The sequence below is a fragment of the Xyrauchen texanus genome, chromosome 1 (assembly GCF_025860055.1).
Source record: "Xyrauchen texanus isolate HMW12.3.18 chromosome 1, RBS_HiC_50CHRs, whole genome shotgun sequence".
Classification (NCBI taxonomy): Eukaryota; Metazoa; Chordata; class Actinopteri; order Cypriniformes; family Catostomidae; genus Xyrauchen; species Xyrauchen texanus.
The window spans coordinates 29,826,410-29,852,793 of NC_068276.1; the positions used below are offsets into that span (position 1 = coordinate 29,826,410).

Genomic DNA, 26,384 nt, shown 5'->3' on the forward strand with positions numbered 1-26,384 from the left:
GGATTTTGTTATTCAGTACATGAACACATAGATAAGCACTTTAATTAAGAACATGACTGACTGGACTGGTGGTGACATTTTGCATCAAGTTTTTTGAGGTTCCGGGTTCTAATTCACCCTAGGAGTTGAATAGACAACCCTAATGGATGCTGTCAGGCTGTAGTCAACTAGTCGCTCTCCACATGATTTTTAAAAGGCGTCTGAAGGAAATACAGCAGGTGTGAAGCCCGGTGGCTTTGCACTAAAAAGGCGCAATGGCTCAAATTTAAGATATGATGTTCTGCCTGACACACATTAAAAGACCCACACACAGAATGCACTTCAAAACGGATGTTTTTTTACTGTGTCACTCTGTTCAACAATGCAACGTATTACCAACAATCTTACTTAAATTGGAGTACAATGACATGATGGAATCCAACCGCTTGTACGCTGTATCCCATTGCCATCCGTAAGCATATAGTCAAACGACTGCAAGAGGAGAGGGAGCCGTCTGCATTTACAGGTATTCCAGGCTAAACTAAATATGTTCAGTTCAGACACCAATGCACAGTTTCAATAAAAAGGTGTTTACGAGGAGATAACGTAATGGCTGATGTTTTTTTTTTTGCCTTCTGATCCGTTCATATACAAAAAAAGTGCTTACAATTTTCTCCTCAGTTGTCAAAGTACTATGCACGTTTCCATGGCACCCTATAGGACCCTACGCACAGTCTAGATGGCTATCTGATGGCTGATGACATTTTTGATATGTTGATTTGTTTGTATTAATATAATTACGCCCAAATAGAATTTTGTTATATATAATAAACCAAGATTGCATCTGCATCTGTACATCTGAGATGTGGAACATATTTCCCTTTTCTATACCACCGGAATATAGTACGAGCCGCGGAAAACCTGCTGACACTAAACAACACTGATAACTGCTGCAACAACACAAACAGATAAGATGAAATAGAAACTCATACTCAAGAACAGGATTGTTTCAACTGGATTATAGACATACCAGACGAAAGCGAATTCAAAAAGTGTTAAAGACATGTCTCATCTATCTGCAACCATAATTAAAAGCGATGTATCTAATAATCACTCAGTGACAACTTGGAAAAAACAGATATGAATAATTTCCCTATTTTTCTCCATGAATCCGTCCATGTTGTCAGTGTTGTGATGTGCGTGGGTCAAACTACGCCGTGAATGCTCAAATACTTTACACGCACCACTGATGTAATCTATCCCACGATTGGGCGCTGATGTAATCTATTATGCGATCGGCCACTGCTGTGGTCACTCACTCAATAGGTCTTAGGGTGGCATTAGCCACCAGATGCCACTGCTGTAGGTCTGCCCATGTAAACCGGATCATGTCTGGTATTCAGTAATGGGTATTGGTTAAACATTTGTCTACCTCAGTTATATAACTGACTGAAAGAGATTATATCACACAGGTGGACAGAAGAGAGCAGCGATGTGGACTGCAATAGCTGCAGCTACATAGAATTTGTCTCTTCACACACTGTAAACGTATACATTTATTAACTTATACATAATAAAAATAGATAACCACTGGCCATTAAGACTAAAAGTAAGCAAATACACACTCACATGAAGTTCACACAAAACCCTTCAGTGCTATGGACTACAAAGTATCCATGTTCAGGAGGTAACGTGTCAGATCATATTAGATCTGAATAGCACAAATAGGCTTTTATCTCAAGTCTACTATTGCTACTGTGACCTGTAAAAAGATTTGTGCTTTTAATTGGGCTGGAAACTGAAACTCACCTGTTTGTAGTCTCTGTGGAGTTTGCTGTACTGAAACATGTTGCACAGAACGGTGGAGGCAGCCCTGGCCGCTTTCAGCTTCCCAGGACTAAGACAGAATAGGAAGGTAGAAACATGAGAACCAATGCAGGGACATTGTGCTCTTGATTAAACATCTAAATAATGAAAGAGCATGTAGGCTGTATTACAAATAGCTTGTATGAAAGCTGGTTGGTGAGGTCCAGTATAAATCGGCCATTCTCAGGAAATTCAATTTGAATAAAACAATTCCAGGGTCATTTAAATTATTTCAGTTGAAAATGTTACAGCTAATGAGCTGAACCTTAGCAATAATCATGATTTTCTACAGCAGGCCCAAAGTGCCATGGCCATAACCACCTTATTGTGTATATTGAGGGACCAGTAGAGGGTGATGCGACCTTCCGATATTCAAATAAGTTGTATAATCCTTACCATAAAATGCTTCATTATTTTAAGACCACCAAAGATTACAGTTGGAATACATATCATTTAAATTTTAAATCACATAAATAACATGTTGAATTACAACAGTACAAAATAGTAGTTAAATCTATCAATGTGACTAATTTAGTATCCTACAATCAACACTTAGTTCAGATTATTTTTGTTTTCAAATTTGGTTTAGGATTAGATTTTATGCAACTGATTAAAATGTAATGGTGAATAATGGGGACATGCACTTTGCTGATATTCAGATGAAGCAAAATGTAAGAATTTAAGTAAATGTTTAATTTAAAATAAAACTATTTTTATTAAAAAAAGATTGCATTACACAATAGTTAAATCTATCAATGTGGCTAAGTTAGTATCATGTTAATTAGTAGAACGTCATGGAGACACAAATAGGCCCAAGTGTCAGTGTCAGATAAAGCTATTTGCATCTTTTACATACTGATTAAAAACAACACTTGCATTGTTCAGAGAACCCAAAGCTTTTTTTGTCTTGTTCTCTGAAACAATGACAATATTAAAGTCATATTATTAAATATTAAATCTTAATTGGCTTTTTGTGTGCCTTTTAGTCTGTCTGTTAGCTTTGAGGCCATATTAATGCACTTTTGCCTCAATAAAGTTGACAAAATGAATTTAGCATACAGGTTACAGAAATTTAACATTTACAATCTTTTTCTTCCAGGGAAAACAGGCCAGAAATAATGATAGCTCAAATTGCAAACAAAGTGTTTATTCAAAAGTTTATCCCATAAAATGTCCCTCTAAGGGTTATTCAAAAAACAGATGAGCCCTTTTATATGTCCTGTCCCAACTTCCTATTTTAACAGGAAAAACGAATCAGTTACCTAACGTAACCTCGGTTCTCTCTAGATGAGGGAACGAGTATTGCGTAAGCTAGCTTACGCTACGGGAAAGATTCATCTTTTCTGAGATATTGAAGCCAAAAAATTATCCTTAATTTTGTATCATTTGTCAACGCAGTGCAGCAACTGCAGACCTTGAGCGGGCTAGCTAGCGAGCTCATTGGTTGCTCTGTGGCAACTGCTGCAGCCTATAGACCGAACTTGGGCGAACTCGCGTCCAAGAGAGGCGTCCGCGCACTTACTGCATCAAAGTCCGCCAAAATGGGCGTGGCTAGAGTGCATATAAGCGTAGTTCGTGAGGCTGGAACCCTGGTTTTCATTGAATGAAGCGAAATTCGCTCGTGGCGCGAGCACGGCTGGCTACGCAATACTCGTTCCCTCATCTAGAGAGAACCGAGGTTACGTTAGGTAACCGATTCGTTCTCTTACGAGAGGTTCTCTCGTACTGCGTAAGCTAGCTTACGCTACGGGAACCCATTGTCAACGCCGTGCGCGCCAAGCATCCACTGCATGAGCCCCGGGGGTGATGGGGGACCCGGGGGAGCCCTTGTGAGTGGGGAAATAATATTTGGCCGGCAAGAGTGCGGGCCAGTGTGTGTGTAATACATAAGCACATAGTGGGATGGGAACAACAATGTGTGGAATGAGTCCCATCAGTGCAGCTCACCAGGGGAGCTGTAGCGTATTAAACCGCTAGTAGTTTTGCCTGCAGGGCGGGCACTTCCAGATTGTAAAATCTGACAAAGGTGGAAGGGGAAGCCCAGCCCGCTGCCACACATATGTCGTGAATGGAAATCCCGCTGGACCATGCCCATGATGAGGCCATGCCTCTAGTGGAGTGAGCCCTAATGCCCAACGGGCATGGCAGGTCTTTTGACGCGTATGCGGCAGCAATAGCGTCCACTATCCATCTAGACAGTGTCTGTTTCGAGCGGCGAGACCTTTGGTGCGCCCTCGAACGAAACGAAAAGCTGCTCAGAGCGTCTGAAAGAGGCGGAGCGTGCAGTATACAATCTCAGTGCTCTGACTGGGCAAAGGAGATTGGCGTCGCGTTCGCTATCGGATGCTGGCAGCGCCGATAGGGAAATGACCTGTGCTCTGAAAGGAGTACCGATCACCTTGGGAACATAGCCGTGTCTAGGCTTTAAAATGACCTTGGAGTCACTTGGTCCGAACTCAAGACACGCAGCGCTGACAGTCAGCACGTGAAGGTCTCCCACACGTTTGACTGATGACAGGGCAGTCAGAAAAACGGTTTTGAGTGAAAGGTATTTCAAATCCACGGATTGAAGCGGTTCGAAAGGGGGGGCTTTCATAGTTTCGAGAACTATAAAATGATCCCAGATAGGAACCGATGGGGGACGCGGGGGGTTCATCCTTCTAGCTCCCTTGAGGGAGCGGATGACCAGCTAATTTTTTCCATGCAGGGGTTCAGCGAACGCCGCGACGGCCGCCACATACACTTTGAGCGTGGATGGGGATCTGCCCTTATCCAGCAGCTCTTGTAAAAACACGAGCAGCGACGACACCCCACATGTCCGTGGGTCCAGGTCTCTGTCGGTGCACCATTTTGAAAACACAGACCATTTTGACGCATAGAGTCTTCTCGTGGAAGGGGCTCTAGCGTGTATGATGGTGTTTATTACCCCTTCTGGCAGAGCGATGTGTAGTCGTTGATCACCCACGCGTGCAGCGCCCAGCGCTCTGGGTGGGAATGCCAGATCGTGCCGCGAGCTTGAGAGAGGAGATCTGCTCTCACTGGGATGGGCCACGGCGCTGTCAGTGACAGCTGCGTAAGCTCCGGGAACCATGTCTGATTCTCCCAACGCGGGGCTATGAGGAGCACCGAGTGACGCGTTTCCCTGATCCTCTGCATTACCTGTGGCAATAGCGAGACGGGAGGGAAGGCGTAAAGCGGGCGGTTGGGCCAGTCCTGGGCCAGCGCGTCCTCGCTTTTCGAGAAAAATATTGGGCAGTGAGAGTTCTCTTCTGACGCAAAGAGGTCTATCTATGCTCTGTCGAATATGCGCCATAACTTCTGGACTGTTTGAACATGCAGGGACCATTCCCCTGGAGGAATATTGTCTCTGGACAGTCTGTCTGGGCCGTCGTTCAGGTGGCCTGGCACGTGCGTCGCCCTCAGCGAGCGCAGGTGGCACTGGGACCAACTCAGTATGCGTTTCGTCAGATGGAAGAGGTTCCTGGATCTGACACTGCCCTGACGGTTTAGGTAGGATACCACAGATCTGTTGTCCGAACGGACCAGAACGTGGTGACCCTGAATGACCGGGAGAAAGCGCACAAGCGCGTACTCGACCGCTATCATTTCCAGACAATTTATGTGAAGGAGCTTTTCCTGAACTGACCATAGACCAAAAACCGGAGAGCCCTCGCAGACCGCGCCCCAACCCGTGTTGGACGCGTCTGTCGAGATGACTTTTCGGCGAGATACAGCTCCCATCGTCACTCCCCGCTGATACCATTCGGCCACTGTCCAGGGCTGCAGAGCTGAAATACAGGTCTGAGTCACCTTGATCGGCTGGCGGCCTGTGGCCCAAGCCTGGCGAGACGCGCGGGTGTTTAGCCAATGCTGAAGCGGGCGCATGCGCAGTAAACCCAGCTGAAGTACTGCTGCGGCTGAGGCCATGTAACCTAGCACTCTCTGAAATTTTTTCAGAGGCGTGAGGCTGTTCATCTGAAAGGACGCGGCTAGTCGCTGAACACGGCGCGCACGCTGTGTAGATAAGCGAGCCGTCATAGCCACGGAGTCTAGTTCTATTCCAAGGAAGGAAATTGCCTGACTGGGCTGTAGTGAGCTCTTGGTCCAATTGACTGCAAGACCCAAACTGTTCAGATGGCTGAGGAGTACTGTTCTGTGAGACAGAAGCTCCGTATGTGACTGTGCCATAATCAGCCAGTCGTCCAAATAGTTCAGAATTCGCAAGCCCTGACTCCGCAGGGGTGCGAGCGCCGCATCCATGCACTTCGTGAAAGTGAGAATATTACTGAGATCTAATATTGGTCTGAGGGCGCCGTCTTTCTTGGGAACAAGAAAATAACGGCCGTAAAACCCCGACTCGCTCAGCGAAGGCGGCACTTTCTCTATGGCCCTTTTGCACAGAAGGTTTGCTATTTCCGAACGAAGCATGCAGGCTGCTTCCGTGTTCACAATAGTTTCGAGCCGCGCTCTGAAGCGGGGAGGGCGGTGATCAAACTTTAGCAAATAGCCCTGTTTTACTGTGCTTAACACCCATTTGGATATCCCTGGGATAGCTTCCCACGCTTTGAAGTGTAACGCTAGAGGGTGAATGGCCAAATCGCCCTGATTGCCGCACACAGCGTGCTGAACAGAATGTGTGAGCGCGCTTACTGTGCTTATGCATGACTGCTCGCAGACAGCAGGGACAGGCTGTTCTGTGAGTGACTTCCCGATTGAGGTGAATGGGGAAAGAGTCACATCTGTTAAGTGATGCGCGAGCACAGTCACGGGCACGGGACTTACATACAGAGAAGTGTTTGCTGGCCGTGTGACAGAGCGGGCAGAGAATGGGCGCGCGCACGTATTCGTGAGCGCGTTTATTGACTCTAACACTCGAGCGGTTTGTGTCCACTTTATGTGAGTGGGCTCTGATCGGGACACGGGAAGTGTAATGCTTGTGTGTAGAGGTGAACACTGGATTGTGGGCACATTTTCTACACATAAGGCTGGTCGTGTGACAGAGCGGCCAGAGAAGGGGCGCGCGCACGGATTCGTGGGCGCGTTTATTGACTCTAACACTCGAGCGGGCTGTGTCCGCTTTATGTGAGTGGGCTCTGATAGGAACACGGGAATTGTAATGCTTGTGTGTAGGGGTGAACACTGGATTGTGGGCACATTTTCTACACATAAGGCATGTTTGCTCTTTACAAGATTTCTTTGGGTCGCCGTGAAAACGGCGTTTGAGTGCAGAGCAAGCGGGCAGTATCACCGGCTTGTTGGCTGCTGAATCCACCACTGTAGTAGCCTGAGAGAGGGGACTGACAGGGGCGAAGCTTTGACGGTGGTCCGGCCGCGGCGGGACTGAGCCGTCGTTTTTTTCAACAAGGCTAGGAGGACTTCGGTTGCTCAGGTTTCAGCGCAACCTTAGACCGAGGCCCGCGGGGCGGCGGTCTGCGGCGGCTGTCTGAGCGCTGATCGAGGCGGCCGCCCTGTCGACGCTGAGAAGTCTGACTTTGTTGAGCTGGGCGCTGTGAAGAGGCTCGTGCAGGAGGCTGGTCACGTGGGCGGCCTGCAGAGGAGCTAGCGCGACGCGGCAGGAAGAGGTTCATGGCTTGGGTGGCTTTCTGGACTTCTGAAAAGCGGTCAACAATGCCACTCACCGCGGAGCCGAACGTGGAGCGCTCCGCTTCTCCCATGTTGGCTAGCGTTAGCCACAGGTGTCTCTCGGTCACAGTCAACGAGGCCATGCACTTCCCTAGAGCTTGGGCTGCAGCTTTGGTGGCGCAAAGGGCGAGGTCCGTCGCGCTTCTTAGATCCTGGCCGAGAAAGGCGCGTTCCACGACTTTGCAAGCTCAGTGTGGAGTTCCGGCAGGAAGGGAGCGGCCCGGGCCGCGGGTGTTGCGCGGCGACGGCTCTGAAGAAAGCAGCCGTCGAGTCTGTTGGGAGCCTGCTCAGGGGGCGGTGACCACTCGAGCCCGAGGCGGTCGACGGCCTGTGTGAGGAGGCGTGTTAGTTCCCCTTTGACTCCGGCGCAGGTCCTGCTGGATTCCTGGGCCGAGGAGGAGGCGTGGGAGCCTGACCACTCCTCGCTGTCCGAAGCCATGATGGACCAGCCCTTATCCTCCGCCTCGTCCTCCGAGATGGCTGCTGTGCGGCCGTTGGGCGGCAACTGCGCTTCCCGGGGGGGCTGGGAGGGTGAGAGCGATGCTCGAGGGAGAAGCTCCGGTGAGGCAGTCGCTTCTATCACCGGTTCTGGCAGCCTTTGAGAGCGGCGCTTTTTCCTGCGCGGCGGAATGGAAGGTGGCGCGGCGGCTTCGGTTCTGAGTGCTTCGAGTCGAGCCCGCAGGGTCGACATCGGAAGCTCCTCGCAGAGGTGGCATCCGCCTTCAGCGAAGGCGAGCTCTGCATGCCCCAGTCCCAGGCAGAGAGCGCAGATGATGTGGCGGTCTCCGGCGCTGAGAGGGGCGTGGCATGAAGCGCAAGTGGTGCGAGGCATCTTAAAAAAGACGCTCGTTACTATATGTGAAGTCCGTTAAGAACTAGCTTGCTCTAAAAAAGGATACGTCGCCGGATGGCGTACCTCGCAGGATGGCTGAAGGTGGCGGTGACGGCCGGCTTCTTCGAGCGCTGTCCAAGCTTGCTAGATGCCCCTCGAACGGCGACACGGCTTCCAGTTCAGAGATGCGAAGAGCTTCGCTGAAGAGATGAAAATCAGGGTTCCAGCCTACGAACTACGCTTATATGCACTCTAGCCACGCCCATTTTGGCGGGCTTTGATGCAGTAAGCGCGCGGACGCCTCTCATTGGACGCGAGTTCGCCCAAGTTCGTCTATAGGCTGCAGCAGTTGCCGCAGAGCAACCAATGAGCTCGCTAGCTAGCCCGCTCAAGGTCTGCAGTTGCTGCACTGCGTTGACAAATGATACAAAATTAAGGATAATTTTTTGGCTTCAATATCTCAGAAAAGATTAATCTTTCCCATAGCGTAAGCTAGCTTACGCAATACGAGAGAACCTCTCATAAGAGAACATCAATACAGGAAATAAACTGCAGGAATAAAACTGCTCAAAATGCTATTTAATTTGGCTTTTCAAAGAATAAAGTAAAGCTTTAGTAAATAGCATCACCTGTTGTCATGGGATGTCTTAATGCTGACCAGCTTGGGAAGTCCATCAAAGAAAGTGATATCTCTTGCAGCCACAGAGCTTGCTGTAACCAGATTGTTGAGAACCCCACAAATGTTGACCACCACGTCACTAGAAGGGTCTTTCTGATGTCCGTCACTGGGGAGTTTGGCCACTAGAATGTTTACCACTTTGGTAGCTACGGATAAACAGGCAATAACAAATATAGCTGGAATTACCCGAACAGGAAGATTGAAAAACGTGATATATGTGTTGTGCAATGAAAGAGGCGCCCAGTGGCTGTGGTTAAGCGGGATGAATTACAGTGTGAGAATAGCTGAGGTCAGGGTGGGGAGAAATGGGAGGCAGTACAGCGGATATTGGGAGCGATACAAAAATTAGTCTGATGGGAACTGAGGAACTGAAGAAAGTATGAAGGTGGGTTGAAGTGAAGTAAAAGAATGAGTTGGAGTAAAAACAACATGTAAGAAATACGTCCTACAGACTGCTATGAGTGAGAATTGTGAACAGTGGTCTATAAAAAAAGAAATATAGCTGTTGTCATAGCAGTTTTCATAGTTATCTATTTGTGCAATAACTTTATTAAAGTTTTGACAGACGTAGACATTTGTTTGGCAGAATGTTGAAACCTTAGTTGGAGTGTTTAAAAATGAAATTAAAGACAGAGCTGTATGCTGACACTAGGGCAAAAAGTCTTTCACTAACCCATGTCAGCTTTGTTTTTGCTGTGTCGGGAGAGATTCCTCAGCAAACCCGTGAGAGAACGGAGCTCTGAATCGGTGGGGCTTCGTAACCGGTCAAGAATCACTGGCAACATCCGCTCCTGCTCTAGTGCCACACGACTCAACACTGAGGCCCACTGAGAGAGAGAGAGAGAGAGAGAGAGAGAGAGAGAGAGAGCACACAAGGGTTATGTGAGAAGGACACAAACGAGAAAAGGTAGGATGGATGGAGTTTTACAGAAGGCTAGATAAAACATGAAGACAGGAAAATACTGAGAACAAAAAAGGAAAAACAGAGATTGGTTAACATACATATCATTCGAGATATAAGAATAGACAGAAAACCAAATAAGTAGGAGACCTAAAGAATACACTGCAAATATTAAAAGAACAAAGTCAAAAGTGATAGATGTAGCTAATCACAACTGAATTTATGTGATTAAAGGAAACGGTTCACCCAAAAATGAAAATTCTGTCATAATTTACTCAACCTAAACCTGTATAACTTTCTTACATGGAACACAGAAGCATATGATTTAATGAGCATTTCAGCCCGTCTTTTAGAAGTACTTATATTATTTCAAGATGGCGCTGTGGATGGCTGCTTTGGTGTGGAGCTCTCTAGCGTTTTTGTTACTTTTGTTTGTTTGTCATGTTTTTTGTCACTTTTTGCCGATCAGTTTCACCAGGAATGAACTGCTGAATATTCGGCAGAGCACACCTGATAAAGTTTTGCCAGTGTTTGATTATGCCAACATTTGATTAGACATCTTATTTGGAGGTGTTCTACAAATGCTTCAAGAGATGCAAGCGAGGGAAGCGCGCCTGTGCACTTGTGAAGCTTCGTCAACGTGGCTTTAGGACTCAACTGCAGAGTATTCATCGAATAACCGCAACCTCACCAACAAAACGAACAAACTGCTTCTGCTCACTCAAGCAAATAAATAAAGGACTTTTCTAACTCCGCTGCTCTGTGTTTCATGGAAACCTGGCTGAATGAAGCCATCCCGGACAGCACGCTACATCTGCCAGGCTTCCGGCTGTTCTTACCCTTAAGCCATTTACCAGATGAACAATTAAACTGCCTTCAGGACTCCCATAACACAATAATGTATAAATATGTCATGTACATACATAAATTCAATATCTGTACATACCCCTGCCTTGCACATATATTACCACTTGAACATGAACATACACCTGTTATGGCTCAATGTTTGTTTTGGGTTTGTTCTGTTGTCCTCTCTTTTCTTTTATAGGTTGCCAGATAAGGATCTACACCTGTCTGGAATTTGGGAAGCATTATATAAGATGGCTGGCCTTTGTGGAAGAGAGCTCTGATCCCTATCCTGTAGCTGTGTACATCAGGAGCTGGACCTTCATATTGTTTTGTTCTTTATTGTTTGTTTATTTGCTGTTGAACATCTATTTTCTTTATTATTTATCCCCTGGACGTAATTAAATATTTTGCTTAAATATATCTTTGGACTCTGATCCCTTTATTTTGTTACTTCCTGGAGCCGGAACGTAACACACCATTCTATGTTATGTCCTTTTTTATATGTCTATTTATATTCTTGCTTACCTTGTTTTATATTCTGTGTCTCACTGTAATGTTCTGTGTGCATTTGCTTGTTTCTCCTATCACAAAAAAATATTCCTTGTGCACACTTGGCAATAAAGCTCATTCTGAATCTATTAAATACAATGGCAGTATCTTTTAAATACAATGGCAGTATAACAAACATGATACGAAACATGATACGAAAGGGGTTTTGTACTGCAATATTCATTAAAATTATCGCTTTGTGTTCGGGTTTGGAACAACAAAAGGGTGAGTAAATTATGACAGAATTCTCCTTTTGGGTGATCTATTCCTTTAAATATTAATAACTGATGGAAGTAATTCAGTTGTGCTTCCTGTTCAGGAAATCCCCTGTGAAAAGATAAGCAAGTGTCAGAGAAGCATCTCACCCTGGCCTCCCCCGCTGTGATGTTCTGCAGGGCTCCAGACGCAGCCTCTCCTGTGGCTGTGTTTGTCTCGCAGCTCTGCAGGACGCTGTTGTACAGGGTGACTATTTGTGGGTGCCAAAGCCACTCTGCACCTTTAGGGACTCTGGAAACTTCAGAGAAGGTGGACAGCTCTTGATTCTTCTGCTGGGACATAATATGAGCTCATCAAAAAGGCCATATACAGCAGGGAGATCAACTATAATACCTCTGAAAATACATAGTTAAGAAATGCATGACTTTGTAATTCCATCTAAACTGTGTGGTCAAAGAATTTCCTTTAGTAAAACAATTCAGCAGTACTTTATTTTATTTTATTTTATTTTTGGAAAGCACGGGCGTACACTGTGCAGGTTCTGACACTCGGGAGGTCCCTGCACAGGTTACGAGTCAGTTTATCTGTTAATAGTACAGCTGCAGTGTACCAATAGTCAATAATAGTCCAAGCCACAATGCAGTTTACAAAAAAAAAAAACATAAATAATAATAATACCTTTAATAAAAACAATAAAAAGAAGTAACAAACGAACCCATTATATTCCATATTGAACGATAGGACATGACAAAAAATACTGCATATAAACAGTATACTATATATGTATTTATATACATAGTACTGTGCAAAAGTTTTAGGCAGTTGTATAAAATGGTAAAAAAATTTGTATAGTGAGGTTTTCAAAAATATTGCCCTGAATCAATAAACATCCTACAAAGTCCAGAAAACAAAAACAAATCTTTTGTGTGTGGCTACCTGATGCTTTTAAAACTGTACCAATTCTCCTTGATACACTTGTGCACAGTTTTTCAAGGTTGTTAGTAGATAGGATTTTCCAAGCATTTTTGTCGAACTTGCCACAGTTCTATGTATTCAGGCTGTCTCAATTGCTTCTGTCTAGGCCGGCGTACACTGTGCAGGTTCTGACACTCGGGAGGTCCCTGCACAGGTTACGAGTCAGTTTATCTGTTAATAGTACAGCTGCAGTGGTACATGACACGACTTAATGATCTGGCGAATTCTTAAGCAATCGCGTGATTTTTCCCACTATTTATCATATAAAGCCAGAGGAGGAAATTGCTTTAATTCCTTGTAGCTTGCGATTGAGAAAAAAAGAAGACTGGCATGGCCAGGGGCTGTATTAGCTGAAAACTCATCTGCCAATAAAACAAATAAGATACACTGAACCAGACTGAGGGAACTGCGACCGCCAGGCACCAATGAGGAGATTTGCTCACTCAGTCCAATATGGAAACAGTCTTAGAGGGCTACCTCGTTAAAGTCAGCCTCGCTGGCCAGAGATCAAAAGTCCCCCACATATTTCTCCAGGGATCTATTCCCCTGACGTAGGTGCAGGAGCTGAATTGCTGGGTCCATTATAGACAGTCTAGTATTCTGTAACGGTGCTGGCAAGGATAATAATGAAGATGATGATGAAGACGTGAAGATGAAGGAACCCCCAAGTGCAGTTTATTACTTGAAAAGTAATATATCAAATGTGAAACCAAAACAAAACATTAACATGAACTGAACTTGACTTGACTACAAAACATAAACTTGACTATGACCATTTCTGCCATTATACTTGGATTAATCAAGTGCAAACATGACATTTAGAACATAATTCTTTTAGTGGAGTAGGCTACCAGTAGGCCTATTATTCATCTTTAGATGGTTAGGTTACATCCTTCTCATCTGTGTCATTGTTTGCATGTTGACAGCAAACATTCTGAAGAAGATCCGTGAGGTCTTGTTCATGTGAATGCCTTTTAAAGCCACAAGTAGCATAGTTTAAAATTGACAGGCACAACTTTAATTATTGTTTTCGCCAGACTCGCACTTGGGGAGTTGAAAAACAATCCATCACATATCCACTATCATGTATATACAATTATAACAGATGTTATACCCCCATAACTGTAGCCCTAGAACTGAAACAAATGCAAATATGACAAATAAAATTAGACCATGATGGAAATTTTACAACTTTATCACTCTGTCCGTCAGAGTGAAAAATATTGTTTTCTAGCACAACCCGTTTAGCAAATTATTTGTTTGAAGAGCACAGAACAGCATGGCTTTTCTGCAGAATCCTTACCAGTGATGTGGTCATGAATAAAATGGGAAAAACAGTTTTAACAAGACCATTTTCACCATATATTTAAAAGCTTCATGAGCACTCAGATTTCATTGAGTTGTAGCGCCTTCTCCTGTTTGGTCAACTTCAGGTAGATTGCCAAATTGGCTCGTTCAACCACACACACACTTCACAAATTCAAGCCAACAGCGCACACATTTTTTTTATACATTTTAAAAAATTATCAGGAGGTTGTGAGCTGCTCGTTAGCCGCTCTACTCCGCTCGTAATTCCTCTCACACGATGCGAGCCGAGACCACACAAGCACCAACGATTTCCACGCGATCTCTCCCGAAAATCACACAGTGTATCCCCAGCCTAATGTAATCCCATACTGGCTCAATTATGATGAGATCAGGGCCATACCATCTGTTGCAGATCTACTTCTACTTCTACTTCTACTTCTATTCTATTTGCATAATAAATTTGAGAAAATCTAAAATGTATATTTCCTATTATTATTTCCTATTATTTTTTAATATTTTCAGGAAAGGGCAGAAATAAATGATTAATGCTGATGTGATAAAGGATTGTGGATGACTAACATCTTTTGCCTTTTTGCTTTGTGGGGTGAAACAGCCAATGGGGTCGCTGTGCCGTGTATCCTGTGCTCGAGTGGGCCCTTCCAAGCGCATCTGAACTGAGGCTGGGATCTCAGAGTACAGCTGGTAGGACAGGTTGCGCAGAACACATACACAATTCTCTACACCCTAAAGGCAAAGAAATTGAGAATTACAGTTGCAAATAGTCCTGGAAATTATGTAGTTGATTACAGCAATGTTTTGGTTCAGCAAAGAGACAGCATAGAAAAAAAAATAAGTTTTCACTTTGGCCTGTTGGACTAGTCGCATTGACTCAGGCCAGCATATCTTGCACAAATACATGTTTATTCTCAGGCCTGACCTTGTCCTCACTTTTCCCGTCCTGTAGAGAGTTTTGAATGTATCCAACCAGAGAGTCCACCAAACCTTGAGTATCCCGCATCTGCTGCCTGGTTCTTTGATTTACTGAGCTCAGGTTCCTTGCAATACATCCAAATGGGTGTAGTAGTTAAGAAAAGATTTTTTTAATCATGCATTTAAATCTTTATAGCAGATTCTATAAATCTTTGTAGCAAGTAATTAATTGATGTGCTGTGACTCTTTGTTGACCACTACAAACTTGCATATTACAAATATAGTGGCAACTAGCCCTACACATTCACATCTGTGATTATTATAAAGTATTTGTGTGAATCTGCTTGTTTGTATATCTGTAAATGTACAAGTGCATAGGTGTGCATGCAAGTATTATTACTTGTATAAACTCACAGAGTGTGCCTGGCAGTGCACATGTATATATAAACATATACATGAGAGGGTGTGTGAGCAGTTGTACCTGAGGCAGCCTGTGGTGTTGTAGAATATATCAGCCTCAGACACACTCTGTTGAATGACACCAGCATCTCCACCTCCTGATAGAGGTACAAGCACTCTCTCTGTCAGCTCAGACAAGCTCTCTCTGGCCAACTTCTCCTTTAGACTGTCTTTAGAAGACAGATTCCACAAAATACCTACACACAGAGAGAGAGAGAGAGAGAGAGAGAGAGAGAGAGAGAGAGAGAGAGAGAGAGAGAGAGAGAGATACATTTGTTAAATAGACAGTTGAAATTATTTTTCACTCAGTAACGAGTTCCGCTTTTTGCTCGTAAATGTAAGATACATTTGTAAATGCTGTAGTATAACAACTAACATAACTTTCAGCTATAGCACTCAATACATTTATTTGTGCAGTTATAGTGGAGGTACAGCAGGTATTTGTGTAGATGAACTACAGTCTTCATCTGTCTGTTATCCCATACTTTTCTAAACAACCCTCATTTTCTGGTCTCCAGGCTGAAAAATAAATTCTATTTTGTTTCCTTCCCTGTGGGACACATATTATTTATTCTATTGCTCTTGTTTTCCTCCCTGTACAGCTTGTAAGCTGCAGGAGTCTTTCCACACCCACTAAGAACTGTTTGTTTTTCAAAATGTTGTCTTTAGTACTGACTATCTGCACTGTTCGGACAATGTAGTCAATGTCAGTATATCTACAGTACATCGGATGCAATAGCAATGACGTAGGAATCAGCACGATGCCAACAGTTTTCTTATACAACAACTAAGATTAGCAAGCGGTCTGGTTTGTGAAAATGATATGCTTTTTTATTTGTTTTTTGTTGTTTAGACAACTAAAACTAAACAGATTGGAGTCTTAAATCCCAAAAAAATATATATATAAAATATTTTTTATTATTTTACAGATTAATGTAAAATTCCATGGGGTAATATCATGAAAAATCATGAATTTTCCATTTCTTTGTAAAAACAGATTCAGAATTCACCAGACACTCCCCATTCCAAAAATACCATTCATTGAAACTAAAATAAAAAACTGCTTCGTTTTCCAAACAATTTCTGACATCACAGGAAATAATTAATAATCACATGACCACCCAGTCATGGTGAAGTAATATTTTAATTTATGTGTAACAAAGACAAAAAATGCTCAATTGAAAGTACAGTTCCCATCTGTCGCTCACTTCGAAGTTGTGTCAAGTGAAGCAACACTAGGGGACTTTTTTGAAGGCCTCGGTTACCTCTGAACTTGAGAAAAGGCTGTGACTTTCCTAAATAGGAACGCCACTCCAGCCGAGCCCTGCGTTGCTCCTTCTTCCCATGGGATTGAGGATGACCCGGCTGGCAATGGAGGTGATTTGGGGATGGCAGCGGGCTCGGTTTCGGCGGGTAGATCCCCGCGAATCACCCGCCCCCTGGCACGCTCGTTGACTTCCGTCCGAGCTGGAGGTGAGAGCGGCTCGCCTCACGGCCAGTCTGTTTATTCCCTCGAGCCGCCCGAGCTGGATGATGAGTTCACTGTTGCATCGGAGAGCGTTCAGGCGTCTGATGCGGAAGACTCAACTGGGCTCAAGATTGGTTTGCAGCGGTAGACCTGAAGGACGCGTACTTCCACGTCTCTATCTTGCCTCGACACGGCCCTTCCTATGGTTCGCGTTCGAGGGCCAGGCATATCAGAATAAGGTCCTCCCCTTCGGCATGTCTCTGTCCCCTCGTGTCTTCACGAAGTTTGCAGATGCAGCCCTTGCCCAGCTAAGGGAAGTGGGCATCTGCATACTAAATTACTTCGACATCTGGCTCGTCTTAGCACACTCTCGACAGGCACAGTCTCCTGGGGCATATGGCATCCTCCGCGGCGGTTGCGCCACTGGGGTTGATGCATATGAGACTGCTTCAGCACTGGCTTCAGACTCGAGTCCTGAGATGGGCATAGCGCCACGGCACACGGCACACCCCCACCTGCTGGCAGACTTCAAACCTCCAAACAGGGTTGGGGCGCTGTGTGCAACTGGAACGCAGTCGCCGGCTCCTGGATGGAGCCCCGGCTGGGTTGGCACATCAACTGCCTAGAGTTGCTGGCTTTAATCCTTGCCCTGCGGAGGTTTCTCCCAATAATACTGGGCAAGCACGTCTTGATTCGCTCAGACAACACCGCTATGATAGCGTACATAAATTGCCATGGCGGAGTGTGCTCTTGTTATATGTCACAACTCGCCTGCCATCCCCTCCTTTGGTGCCAGCAGTGCCACTCACTTCCTGGGCAACCTCAACACGGCAGCGGACGTGCTGTCGCGACAAGGTACGCTCAACAGAGAGTGGAGTCTCCAACGCCAGGCAGTCCAGCTGATTTGGGAGCGGTTCGGCAAAGCACAGATAGCCCTGTTTGCTTCCCAAGAGAACTCCCACTGCCTGCTCTTGTACTCCCTAGCGGAGGCTCCCCTTGGGACAGACACGCTGGCACACAGCTGGCCCTGGGGGCTGTGAAAGTACGCATTTCCCCCAGTGAGCCTACTTGCATGGGTGCTGTGCCAGGTCAGGGAGGACAAGGAGCAAGTCACTCTGGTGGCCCCCTACTGGCCCACACGAACTTGGTTCTCGGATCTTATGCTCCTTGTGACAGCCCCTCCATGGCGACGGGGCACCCTCTGGCATCCATGTCCAGACCTCTGGAACATCCAGGTCTGGCCCCTGGATGGGATGCAGAAGATGTAAGTGGCCTACCACCTGCTGTCGTAGACATGATCAACCAAGCCAAAGCTCCCTCTACCAGGCAAATTTACACCCTAAAGTGGCGCTTGTACGCAAATTGGTGTTCTTCACGATCCGAAGACCCGCAGAAATGCACAGTTGGGTCAGTGCTCTCGTTTCTGCAAGAGAGGCTGGAGGCCTCACCTTGAAGGTTTATGTAGCTGCCATATCGGCTCACCACAACACAGTGGACAGTAAGTCCCTAGGGAAGCATGATCTGATTATCAGGTTCCTTTGAGGCACCCAGAAGCTGAACCCTCCTGTTCCCCTCATGGAATCTCTCCATGGTCCTTTCAGGCCTTCAGAGACCCCCCTTCGAGCCACTAGAATCAGTCGAGCTCAAAACCCTCTCCTTGAAGACGGCCCTCCTGATCGCGCTCGCTTCCATCAAAAGGGTTGGACACCTGCAAGCGTTCTCTGTCAGCAACTCTTGATTGGAGTTTGGTCCGGTAGACACTCATGTTGTCCTAAGACTGTGACCGGGCTACGTGCCCAAGGTTCCTACGACCCTCTTCAGGGACCAGGTAGTGAACCTGCAAGGAGAGTCCACTAGATACCCTGGATGTTCTTCCTCCCTAGCCCTCTGGTCCGCAAATTCAGCGCAGGAATTCCCCGGCCAGACCCACTACAGATACTAAAATTACTCTGTACTGGAATAGGTGCTCCACAGGATGGGCCCTTGTGGATTAATCCCCGTGTGTATTTTCCACACCCACATCTCCCTTGGGCAGTCCCCACTGTCCCCCGGTCGCCATGTTTGTAGCAACTCCTCCCTCTCAGTAGGCAGGATCTAACACTGTACCATTTCCACATGTGGCCTGAAAACCCATGTGATGTATTTCGCCACTCTTTACCTCCCCCCAGCCTGGGCAGGTAGTGGTCTCCATGGGGTCTTTTCCCCTTGAAAGAATAGGAGTTGGAAAAGAACGTCTTCCCCGATGCGCGTGTTAACATTAAGATGGCCCCATAGAGAGAAAAGGCACGACCTGCTCCCATGCTAGGCACGTCACTTTGTTTCCCCTTTCGGAATGCCGGGAACCTAAAAAGTTTATGATGATTTTATGGGGCATTGGGGAAGGGTACGTACAGTCTGAAGCGGCCTGTCACTTTGGCATGCAACTGCCTGCCCGCACCTGCATCAGCAGCGCATGTACACGGTTCAGCGCATGGCATGACTGAACATAACTTCGAAGTGAGTAACAGACAGGGAATGTCTAGGTTACTGTTGTAACCTCCGTTCCCTGATGGAGGGAATGAGACATTGTGTCCCCCTCGACATGATGCTAAACTGAGCCCCTGCAATGGCCGAACCTTATTCTCGGCTTCTCAGTGCAAAACCAGAGAATGATAAGAGGCATGATTCCCTCCCTTTATACCCATATGTCCGGGGGAGGGACATGCAAATTCTGTCTGCCAAATTCTCATATCTCAATTTCAGATATAACTGAGGCCTTCAAGAAAGTCCACTAGTGTTGCTTCACTCGAGCTTCACACCATCAGGGAACGGAAGTTACAACAGTAACCTAGACGATATTTCTAGTAGAAAACTTGAGTGACACTTTTTTCACTTTTACAATATATTCTAAAAATGACTTAAAGAGACTAAAAGAGTCTAAAAAGTCTTAATCTGCCCATTAGGAGATTTGTAGTACACAGAGCACTAAGCCTCTAGTGTCTTGTAAGGTTTATAACTCAGCATAGATAAGAGCACTAGTCATAAAATGTCACTAAGAGACCTGGCAACCCCAAGCGAAGCAGCAAAGAATGTCAACCAAGTGAATATGTGTGTGTGTGTGTGTGTGTGGTAGTAGTAGTAGTAGTAGTCCTTTATTGTCACATAGTAAACCAGTGAAATTGGCCATCGACCTGTCCATACAAACATACATATGACAAGGGGGTATACAGGACAGGAAGACAGGGAAATTAGAAAGAAATACAGCATGACATGAGGAGAGGAGAGGAGAAAAAAAGGCAGCCCCCAGACTATGCTCCTTAAGAAGTACAGTGTGGGAACAGGAAAAAAACACCTCAGCAACATTAGCACATAATCAGTACACTCTACAACATGAACAAGACTTGTAACAGGGGAGGGGATTGGGGGGTGGAGGTGGCCCAGCACAGGCAAGCAGCCATCCGGACCTGCAGTCATGTTCGGCGCTGGTCACAGACCCGCCTGTCAGACTGGGGGTACAAAGCAGCGAAGGCGAGGGATAGGGTATCGGGTGGATGATTGCATATCTGTATATATGTGTAAGAGTTCATGTGTGTGTAGGCCTGGAGAGTCGCTATGCCAGCATCTAATCTAGGTGCCTCAGTCCGCAGGGTTGTCATAGCGATACACAGCAAGTTGCCATGGAGACAACCTTGATCAGGTCCCAGATATAGTCAACAATCACCAGGTGTCTGGGTAGTCGGGGAAGGAACACGAGAGTGGCTCACTGCAGTGCTCTTCCGGGGGAGTTGTTGTTCCAACAGCGGCCTTGGCCAAGGGCAGTGCTGGTTGAGGGAGCCCGACACAGATAAGATTGGGATTGTTTGGTCTTAAGGAGAGTAGCCGCATTCTAATTTACACGGCTATTCTCCTGGTCCATTTTGGTCTCTGAAACAATCCATTTGCCTTTGCAAAGCTGTGAGCTTCTCCATGAGGTTATCCGTATTTTGGTTCATAGACCCAGTCTGAGTGCAGACAGCTCTGCCCACTGTTTCAATCATAACGGGCAGCCTTGTGGGGCATTGGACAGCTGTCACCGTCTTCTTAACTCCTCGATAAACGAGGGAAATGCCTAATCCAATCAGCAGAAGACCTGTTATCATGGTACCGAATAGGTAGATATCTTCAACGTCCTCCATGGAAAGAGCCGCCAGACACACGACCCGCCACCTCTCCCACACGTCCATCGTGTAGCCAGCTGCGAACGTTCCGTCAGGGCAGACAGGTTCCCCCGAACCCAAGCTTCTCGTCGAGAAGATGGTGTCAATTGCGTTGAGAGACCAGTTGATCAAATCCATGATGTCTTAGTTCGAAGAGCAGTGCTGAGAGAGTCTCTCAAGTACAAGACAGTAGACTAGATATGACGAGAGGAGCAAAGCAGGGAAGATAAGGGTAGGGAGAGGGTGAGAAAATGCGACCGCCTTCGTTGAGAGCCAAATTGAAGAGCCAAATTGTGTGTGTGTGTGTGTGTGTGTGTGTGTGTGTGTGTGTGTGTGTGTGTGTGTGTGTGTGTGTGTGTGTGTGTGTGTGTGTGTGTGTGTGTGTGTGTGTGTGTGTGTGTGTGTGTGATAGAGATAGCATAGCTCACAAAGCATAAAGGCCTGAGTCCACTTCCCACTGCATTTGAGACTTGGATTGAGTCCAGGTAACAGGCAGGCCCTTTTCTTCTCTCTCACTCTTTCGCTGTGTCTCAAAATTCAATCACTGTCTGCTTCTACTTAAATCAACCTGTTTGCCCTGAAAGTTCCACTCCTAGTTAGCATATAAAATCGCCCATCAATAATCCCATTCACATAAACATACCTGTGATATTTTTGCGCAGTTCATCATCTTGTTCTCTTAAAGCACCAATTAGTTTGCTAATTCCACCAGCTTCAATAAGAGTTGTCTTGTTGTCCATATTCTCGTAGATGAGATTGCGTGTAGCACCTGTGGCATAGCGCTGCACCTCCTGGTTCTCACTGCTGAACAGCTGGACTAAAGCTTGGATGCCCTTCAGATTCCGCACCTTTGTAAGAATGAGAAGGAATGCATGTGTAAGGGAGCAAAAGTTGACTTGAGACAAACTTAACCCTAAAATAGTTTTTTTTCATCAGTTCATTAACTTAAAACTTGATTCCCAAACATCCCTTTTATCAAAATCATATTCCTGTGCTTCACACTTCACTGACAAAAATGACTAATCATTTAAACATTATATCTTTGAGCCCAACATGGCAACCTCCTCCTGAGACATCTGTCTGTGTTTTTCCATGTGCTCTTAGGCAGAATGTTTTGCCCCCTGAGGTCCTGGACAAAGATTAAAGGACAGAGTGAAGGTATCCTCTGCAGCTGGCTTGAATGTACCATAAAACAATAGTGAAGAAAAAGCAGAAAAGCTCATTTGACATTATTTGTGGAATAATGTTGATTACCACACACACACAAAAAAAAATTCACTCATCCCTCCTTTAAAATTAGGTTAAATTGAGGCACTTACAATGGAAGTGAATGGTGCCAATTTTTAAGGTTTAAATGCAGAAATGTGAACCCTATAGTTTTATAAAAGCACTTAAATTCATTCTTCTGTTAAAACCTGTGTATTATTTGAGATGTAAAGTTGTTTAAATCCTCATTTTTAAAGTTGTTTTATTGTTTACTTTTTTATTCATTTAAAAATGTATTTACTAATGTTGCATTATGCAACAAAGTAGTAAAAGTGGATTTAACTTTCCGATTTTATCAGATTAAACATATTAACACGCATTTTATTTACGTGTTGTGGCTGTACTTATGTGAGCATTTTAATGTTTATGGATTGGCCCCATTCAAGAGAATGGTTCATTGGTTACTCACTGTAACTTTGATTTTTGAAGTTGAAATAATGAAGTTGAAATAAATGTTTCTGGTACTCAACAAAGACAACAAATGCTGTCGATTGAGATTAATTTATTCTGACCTTTGAATACTCTTTTAATATATAGAATAATGTGATAATATATACAGTATTATAACAAAAAGAACCTTTTAGCAAATATAATGTATACATTTAAAATTCAAAACTATGTTCTTTCTCTTCTATAAAAATGGATCAAAAATTGTTTATGGTTTATTATCACTCACTGGCATAGATCCTCTTTTTTTCCAATAAAACTCTAAAATAAAATAAAAATTATTACCTCTAATACCACTTACCACTGACTAGCAATATCAGGTAGCAAATCATGTTTCATGGCTATAGCATACAAAGGATCATCGCTACTGTAACAGTTAAAGGATGGCAAGGAGGTGGTGGAACCAGCTGAACAGTCAATAACAAATCATAAACACACACACACATGAAGCGCGGTCGCATGAGTCTCTCTCTCTCTCTCTCTCTCTCTCTCTCTAACTGCGTCTCCGCCCCACCCCCCCTCCTTATCTCGCTCTCCCACTGATCATCTGGCCACACCCTCCTATTCGTCACAGCTTCTTAAAAAGGGATTATATATCCCACCCCATTTACATTTTCAACTTGAAATATGTAAACAGAGAAAGAAAACTGCACTTTTCGGGGTTTAAATAAGTATATCATTGCACTCTGCTTGATCAATACAGACTTGACAGGTAGGAGGTGGATATAAGGGGATGTGATCAAAGACAATCTAATCAAAGCACTTCACTGCATCTGTGGTGACACACAAATAACTACTTTTTAATGAAGCAATAGCAAATAATAGTAATAGTTCAAATGTATATCATTCATTTAAGGATAATAATATCATACGTCATATATACTGTGTTATGTATATATATATATATATATATATATATATATATATATATATATATATATATATATGATTTTACCATGCTCTTGGCCTCATTACTGTGGTAACACTGATGCTGTATGTAGGCTGCTCCCAACATCTGCATGGCAACGTCAGTGGAAGAAAGATAACTGACTGCTGTGGTCATGTCCAGGTTATGGATTCTGTTCATGCACACAAACAGGAATGGGTTATTTTCACAGGATTGTAAATGCAACGCAAACTGCTTTCTAAAGATATTCGATACATTTCACACTTTCTGTAAAGGGAAAATATTATTGCACAACTAAAAATACAAACTTATTTATTGGCCAACATTTAAAAAAATAAGCTTGCATTTTGAGTTGTGTTTTATATGATTCTTTCATCCATTTATTACTTCGTCATTTATTAGGTGCGATTACTCAATTATCTTTTCAAATTATTATTTTCATTAAGGCATTTAAATATAACTTGTAAGCAGGCAATAAACTTTAATAAAAGCATAGGTTTTCATTTTACATAACTTTTTTCTTTACTTTTTTACAGGATTAGCGCATCACATCTTTCTTCTTGACTGACAATGGTGCAGATGAACTGTAGCTAGAAGTTTAATGGTGTTTAATGAATAAAGTTCAGATTTATTTTAGTGTTCATCCAAATCAAAATCTGCCAAACCGAATAGACATTCAGATCCTAATGAAGGATTCATCTGATCAACTCCAGAGCGCAATCCACCTTCAATGTACTTGTAAGGTAGGCATGAGAGTTTTTTATTTATTTATATTTTTGTTTATTTCCTTATTCGTTTTTTTACATGATAGTGTAAAATAGCCCAAACGTAATTTTTAAATATCGCAATTTGTGGTAACCTGTGTGAACTCGTGTGAAGGTGGACCATTACGTTACAAGTGCTAGCAGTTTGACTATTTTTGTCAAAAATGTCATATGTAATATAGAGTCAAATACACTAGTGTACGTGCTCCAGTTTAAATGAGTGTTCTGGGTGATACGATTGTTCTGCTTAATCTAGTTTTTATGTGATTTCTATATATATATATATTTACGATATGGTGAATATGATTTGCAAAGGTGATGTCCATAAGGGGCTGTCTCAACTAAACATGCCTGAATATTATTGGGTAAATAAATTATATACTCTTACCCTCCAAGAGCATCTACGGTTCCATCTGCCAATTCATCACATACATCCACACCACGACCAACACTCTTCATACTATGCACAGACCCTGCTCTCTTTATGGTACCCTGGTAAAGCCCGGCACCAATAAGACTGCTGCCCCCAGTGGACATCTGCTGCCAGTGCATTGAGCTGCCACCCATCTTTTGCTGTTGTTGTTGCGGCACCTGCCGATTATTTATGCGGCTGATGGTACGGTGAGAGGGGCCTTTAAATGAATATTGATGACCAAACTCAGACTCCCTCCAGCCTCTGCTGAATCCCTCCGGTTCCAAGGTTCCACTGAGGGTGTGTTGCTTGTGCACCACATTTGGCGAAGGGCTTTGACCATAAGATGGCATCCAGTTGGCCACAGGAGATGAATAGTGTTGCAATGTATGCACGCCCATTGATGCTGCCTCCTGCTCAGTCCGACTCATAGTTCTAGAGTCAATTGTTGGCATCTGGTTGATGTAAGAGCCAGACATATGTGTGTCATCTTGGAGCATGTATGGACGTCCTACTACTGCAGGAATGGGGACACCACGGCTAATTCTGTGCTGAGTGCCCATTTCTACTGCAGAGCGAGAGGAAAATCCGCCTGCACACTGAGATAATCGGGGGGTCTGAGTAAAGGGAGAAGAGTTAAAATGTATACCAAACCATATCAATATCAAGCTTATGTTATATAAACGTTTTGATGTCATTGCAGCATCTCATTTACTTACTCAGAATGTTGTCATGTTTTCCAGAAAAAAAATATCTAAACATCTTTAAAACTATAAACATTTACTTGAAAACCAAAACTGTTTCTTGTTTTAAGCACTACATTTTGTAAGATTTATCTGAAAATTATTAAATTATTATTAAATGTAATCCATAAGACTACATATTTTCAATAGTGAAAATTGAAAAATCCATAAATCCATATTTTCAGACATGTTATGATAAGTGTGAGTGAGAAACAGGTCAATATTTATGTCCTTTAAGTAAATAATAGTATAATTTTCATTTTTGAGTGAACTAACTCTTTAATAAAGAAATTGTTCATTGTTAGTTCATAGTGCATTAATTAATGTTAACAAATGCACCTTTTTATTTTAGAAATGTGTTAGTAAATGTTGAAATTAACATTAACCAAGATTAATAAATGCTGTAATATTATTGTTCATTGTTAGTTCATGTTAACTAATGTTTTTACCAACGTTAATAAATGGAACCTTATTTTAAAGTGTTACCAATATTTCCTTAATTTATTTATTTACACACTTGAAAATCCTACAAACTAAAATTTTGTTGATCATTATCATACGTCCTTCAATATTGTCATTTCAGTGTCAATAAAGCCTAGCTCATCCTCACTAACTGTGCACTCTTCTGGTGCATAGCACAAGATAATGCAGAATAATGCTGAAGTGCAATTCCACTGTGGTACAGCATTGCCATATGGCTACACTGTACCATATAGGGTTAAGGATATTTACATATTTTATAGGACAACAAGATTGTGTCAGGGTGGAGGGCGTGGCCGGGTCGTGATTCTACACACTTACCCTTATCAGGCTAATCAAGCCTCCAAGAGGGACAAAGGCTGATTGCGGAGGATTGTGCGGGAGAGAGAGATCGTTTATGGACATGTCCGTCCTGTGTGTTTGTGTCTTTTTAAGTTTATCATTAAAACTATTATTTATATTATCAATCCGGGTCTCGCCTCCTCCTTTCCATTGAACTACGTTACAAAGATAAAAATGCTGAGTGAAAAAATATT

The 26,384-nt window shown here is 43.9% G+C and overlaps 1 protein-coding gene across 2 annotated transcripts in view; it reads right to left on the reverse strand.

Moving 5' to 3' along the window:
- The window catches only part of LOC127643750 (plakophilin-3-like), a 40,364-nt gene that overhangs the window by 5,619 nt on the left and 8,361 nt on the right, over positions 1 to 26,384 (reverse strand). The window contains exons 3-12 of one of the 2 annotated variants that reach the window (XM_052126615.1): positions 24,602 to 25,242; positions 23,498 to 23,621; positions 21,473 to 21,677; positions 15,209 to 15,383; positions 14,735 to 14,852; positions 14,377 to 14,541; positions 11,664 to 11,846; positions 9,673 to 9,826; positions 8,950 to 9,145; positions 1,789 to 1,876 (exon numbers count right to left, since the gene is read on the reverse strand). In XM_052126615.1, coding sequence (XP_051982575.1) covers positions 1,789 to 1,876; positions 8,950 to 9,145; positions 9,673 to 9,826; positions 11,664 to 11,846; positions 14,377 to 14,541; positions 14,735 to 14,852; positions 15,209 to 15,383; positions 21,473 to 21,677; positions 23,498 to 23,621; positions 24,602 to 25,242 — 2,049 coding nt within the window. The remainder of the gene's footprint in view (positions 1 to 1,788; positions 1,877 to 8,949; positions 9,146 to 9,672; positions 9,827 to 11,663; positions 11,847 to 14,376; positions 14,542 to 14,734; positions 14,853 to 15,208; positions 15,384 to 21,472; positions 21,678 to 23,497; positions 23,622 to 24,601; positions 25,243 to 26,384) is intronic. The other variant, XM_052126622.1, reaches the window with a different exon arrangement.